Here is a 4,341-nt window from a genome sequence, read left to right as displayed (position 1 = left end):
ATTCTTGACATATCAAGAACATCCCAAAGTGTCTCATTCAAAAGCAAAACAGCCCCTCCTGACTCAATACACAGCTAACACTGCCACATGGTGGCCCTTATTGCTATTGCACAACCCACAGTATCAATACTGTTATCTATACCACCCCAGCTCCCTTTAGTCCCCTGCCTGTGTGCAAGGTTATTAAACACACATTAAGAACAGCTGTTGGTCTTAATTGATCCCATTAAATAAAATGTGTTCAGCTGGAACTTACACAATGCAGTTAAGTCTTGTTAAGCACATGGTTTAATGGAGCATTGTTGTAGAACAGGAGAATTGTATAAAGAAAGAAAGATATAAACTACAGTTACAAAGGATTTCACATGTATCATTTCAACAATTCCGAGTTTCATTTTCACTGCTCAATAATATACAAAAGTTATGGTCAACAATAAGATCTTCTAGATAAAGAGTACAGATACGATCTGAGAAGCCGTTGGGTTCATTCACAGCCCTTGTTTTGAAATGACTTCACAGCGGACGTGGCACAGTTAGTCCCTGTGTCTGTCTGGTTTCCTGCATGTCCACCTGTCTGTCAGTCAGTCTTTGTCTGTCACGCTGTCTGTCTACCCATCGTCCCATCAATAATGTAGGAATTTGAGCAGATGTCTGTTAGTCCCTGTCTCTCCCAGTCCTTTCTGTCTCCTTGATCCACAGGAAACCGATCTGGGTGCCAAAGTTGAGCCCGTCTCTCACGTGGGAGAAGAAGGACTCAGGGTGGCATGCGGTGCAGAGCGTCACACTTGGCCTGTCCGTCACTGTGTTGTCATGGATATGCTCCGGGAGAACTCCGCCTTTCTGGAGGAGTAATCTGGGATGGAGGACAGCAAGTGTTAGAGAACATTTGGTTCGGGTTAGTTTGCAGTTCAACATATTATATTGTATGCAGTTTAACATATTATACTTAAAGGGTAACTTGGTATGACCCATATCAAGTATGTACTGTAAGTTTATTGTGAAGGTTTTGGTGAATTGGTCATCTCAGCTTTTTTGCACCAGAGGTCAACATGCCCCTAGGGGGTAATATATGCCCTTACTCAGAGGAGGTGATATATGCAATCACCCTGAGGGGTAATACATGACATCACACAATGAAATCCTACATGTCATTGATCATTCAGCTAGAGAGTGAGGAGGTAATCCATGGAATGGTTGGATAACTGACCATAGAGCTCTGGCAATCTCTGAGATTGCCCTAGGTTCATGACCTCCATGTATCCAATCAAACTGCAGGGACTATAGTGGGGCTATGGTGATCAATCAGTGAAATACTGACCTGGCCAGACCTTATTGGAAATCAATCAACCAACTCTTAATCTAAGAGCTGGTCATGAAGACCTATTCATAGATTCCCACCAAAGCTGCATTGCTTGGTTGACCTTACTGGCCCTTGTATGAGAGTGTAGAACACACTTTGTCAGTGGGACCAAAGGAACAGGGAAATCCCAACATCCATGTGCGTGTAGCTGTTTACCTGGTAGCCAATTGGATGTTGATATGAGGTTTGTCGGCGTCCGGGTTGAGGACACAGGAGGGATGGATGTCTAGGAACTCCAGGGCCTCCTCCTTCTTCCAGCTAAAACAACACAGCCCCACCGACGGTCCAATCACCGCACGGACGTCACGCACATTACTGCCAAACCCCTCCACCATGGCATTTACTGTTGCCATGGCAACTCCCATCAGGGTACCCTTCCAGCCTAAGCCAATCAGAAACGGTGAGGTTTTTAAGCATGGTTGACTGATTCCATAATCGTTTCACCTTTAGATATGAGATACGTTTTCAGATTACAGTTCCTACAGCACCCCACACGGTTCAATGTTGTTAAGTTGCCATACACACCTGCATGAGCTGCCCCGATCACCTTTAATACTGGGTCAACGAAGAGGAGGGGCATGCAGTCCGCCCCTGGAGCTGCTATGACAACGCCCCTCTGATTGGTCACAATCCCGTCATAGCTCTCGGGCTCATTCTTGCCCATCACCCACACATCATTGCCGTGGTTCACCTACCAGGAACATTGAAATCAACACAGTGCTTTTTTTCATCATAACTCAAAGAGTGCAAAAACTAAATAAAAACTGATAAAAGAGACAAAAAAGGATATATGATAATAAATAAGTGTTTATGTTCATGTAAATGTATGAAGTACTGTAAAAAAAAATCTAATATTATTTGAATGAAACTGGCATCCCCTTGATGTCCTAACCTAACAAACACAACAGTGTTCTTTTTATGCAAAGCTTGCTTTAATAAACTCTATAAAGGCTAAATGTTAAAACATTCAATCCCTCCCATTACTGTGAACCTCTTTGGCACTGTGCAAAACTCACAGGGTACAGCGCATACCACCAAGGCTGAGACGTTACCACAGGGGACTGGGTTTGAGTCCTGCCCGTGACATACCTTCCCCTCTCTCTTTCCCTGTTTCCTGTCTATCTGTATTTGTCACTATCAATAATAAAATGTTCTTTGCACAATTGTTCATGCACCAAAAAGTCCTTATTCACCATGTAAGAACCTTTCCTTACTGTTTGGCAAGGAAAAACATAGTAGTTGGCAGTACTTACAAATGGCACAGACATACAGTATAAAACAGGGTGAACTGTGTTGGGGTATAGTTGATTGTAGTTTGTATTTATTGGGCTATTGTGTAATCATTTATTGGAAAATGTGGTGATTACATGTTAAGTTGTATGTAGCTGAAGGTTGATTTTTGTGTCATATATTTTCAGTTTTGAAGGGTCTGTGATCCAGTTTGGGGTTGCGTGTTCAAAAAGTAATTCCGGTGCTAATTGAGCAATGCGCTCAATCTACCGTGATCTATTCTTCTTTTAACAGAATATTGTAGTTACATACCTTGACCATGTGGAGACGCCGTGGGTAAAACCCAGCAGTGACCGCCAGTCTGCGGACATTCTCGGACACGACTCCTTGGGGGTCGCGTCTCCTGGAGCTACTGAACAGGTTCAAAGAAGACAGGGTGTCGATGGTGGAGATGCCACCTTGACGAGTGCTGAACCCATGGGAGAAACAGTCTGAGTGAAAACAGAATGTGAAAAGAATGTGAGAGACAATCCGAATGTTTCACCTGAGTATCAAACGTGAATTAATTAACACTAAGACATGTATAAAGTATTAAGTGTTACGTTAACGCTCCCCTCAGTCACTTTATTGCACACTGCAACAGCCCTATTGCACAATCCTATTGTATATTTTATATTGTACAGTCTTGTTTAGAATTATTCGGAATTGTTAGAATTTTGTTGTACATTTTCTACATTTCATATTTAAACTGCAGCAGCCACTTTTAAAACTCTTATAGGCCTATGTTACCTATTGTATGCACCTGCCCACCATAGCAAATTCCTTGTTTGTGCACTTACTTGGCAAATAAACCTGATTCTGATTAAATCCGTCATCTAAAATACATAAATCATGCATAGACATAGGCCTACAGGCTACTGTGAAGCAAACCCACCTGAAATCAAAGTGGACCTCAGGATGGTAACATCTCCTTTCACTGCAGGTAGTTGCTGTAGAAAGCTCGACACCTCTTGCTTGACATCACTCAAAGGTGTCACTGTTGGCACGTCAGTGAGGTCGCCGACAGCAACATACTCGAAAGTGTATAATGCAGTGAAAAGTTGCTCCTGATATAATTGCAACAACGCTACACCAGGTTCTGATGTGATTACCTTAATCGACTTGAATTCCAACTCGTCCACGGCAAGTTTGAAACGGTAGAGGCATTCAGCAACGGTACTAAAGTTCAAGACTTCAACATTTCTGTTTCCGTAGGACACTGTATCCAGCAGTGTTGCATGTTTGGTGCCATTTGGACTGTTGACTCGCTCATAGTGTGGTCCCGTCAAAATGTAGATTGTACCGTCTGTTTCTTCAGCTAAAGCGGTCCGAACGCCATCTATCTGTTTTTCAAGGCTGTCAGTGTAGTTCGAACATGGAAATGAAATAAGGTCTACTACAAATATTGTAGACATTGTGAATAAACAGTCCGAATCACCTTTGCTTGGGTATTCGAATGGTGTATTAAAGCCATAACGTAGCAACAAGGCACTTTTATAGCAGGGAGGAACATATTTTCTATTCACAATGTGGCTCAGAAACTTCCTGCATTAACGCTAAAGGGGAAGAAGGAATGTACAAACGGCTGACTCCACCCATCTAGGGAAATCCAAGGGACCCATGCGCGCCAGTTGAATTATAAACTATAAAAAATGTGTTCTCAATTTCCCCTCCATTTAATCGATCATCTAGAGAATCTGAATCAGACTTGG

At 42.6% G+C, this 4,341-nt stretch overlaps 1 protein-coding gene across 1 annotated transcript; it reads right to left on the bottom strand.

Moving 5' to 3' along the window:
• Positions 1-288: 288 nt before the first annotated feature.
• Positions 289-4,120, bottom strand: lacc1 (laccase (multicopper oxidoreductase) domain containing 1). Its single transcript, XM_067260157.1, has 5 exons — positions 3,525-4,120; positions 2,903-3,081; positions 1,886-2,051; positions 1,517-1,742; positions 289-853 (listed from the first exon to the last, which is right to left on the bottom strand). Exons 1-5 carry the CDS (start codon positions 4,042-4,044, stop codon positions 655-657), a joined length of 1,290 nt encoding a protein of 429 aa, XP_067116258.1. The 5' UTR covers positions 4,045-4,120; the 3' UTR covers positions 289-654.
• Between the last annotated feature and the right edge of the window lie 221 nt (positions 4,121-4,341).

This window comes from Osmerus mordax, chromosome 2 (genome assembly GCF_038355195.1).
Source record: "Osmerus mordax isolate fOsmMor3 chromosome 2, fOsmMor3.pri, whole genome shotgun sequence".
Lineage (NCBI taxonomy): Eukaryota > Metazoa > Chordata > Actinopteri > Osmeriformes > Osmeridae > Osmerus > Osmerus mordax.
This window is presented reverse-complemented; position numbering and strand designations above follow the sequence as displayed.

Excerpts from the sequence above, each read along its gene's own strand:
- lacc1 (XM_067260157.1), bottom strand. The coding sequence starts at position 4,044 with ATGTCTACAATATTTGTAGTAGACCTTATTTCATTTCCATGTTCGAAC. Across the intron at positions 2,052-2,902 it reads GGCGTCTCCACATGGTCAAG|GTGAACCACGGCAATGATGT; the intron begins GTATGTAACTAC and ends TGTTCCTGGTAG. Across the intron at positions 854-1,516 it reads AACATCCAATTGGCTACCAG|ATTACTCCTCCAGAAAGGCG; the intron begins GTAAACAGCTAC and ends CCTCCATCCCAG.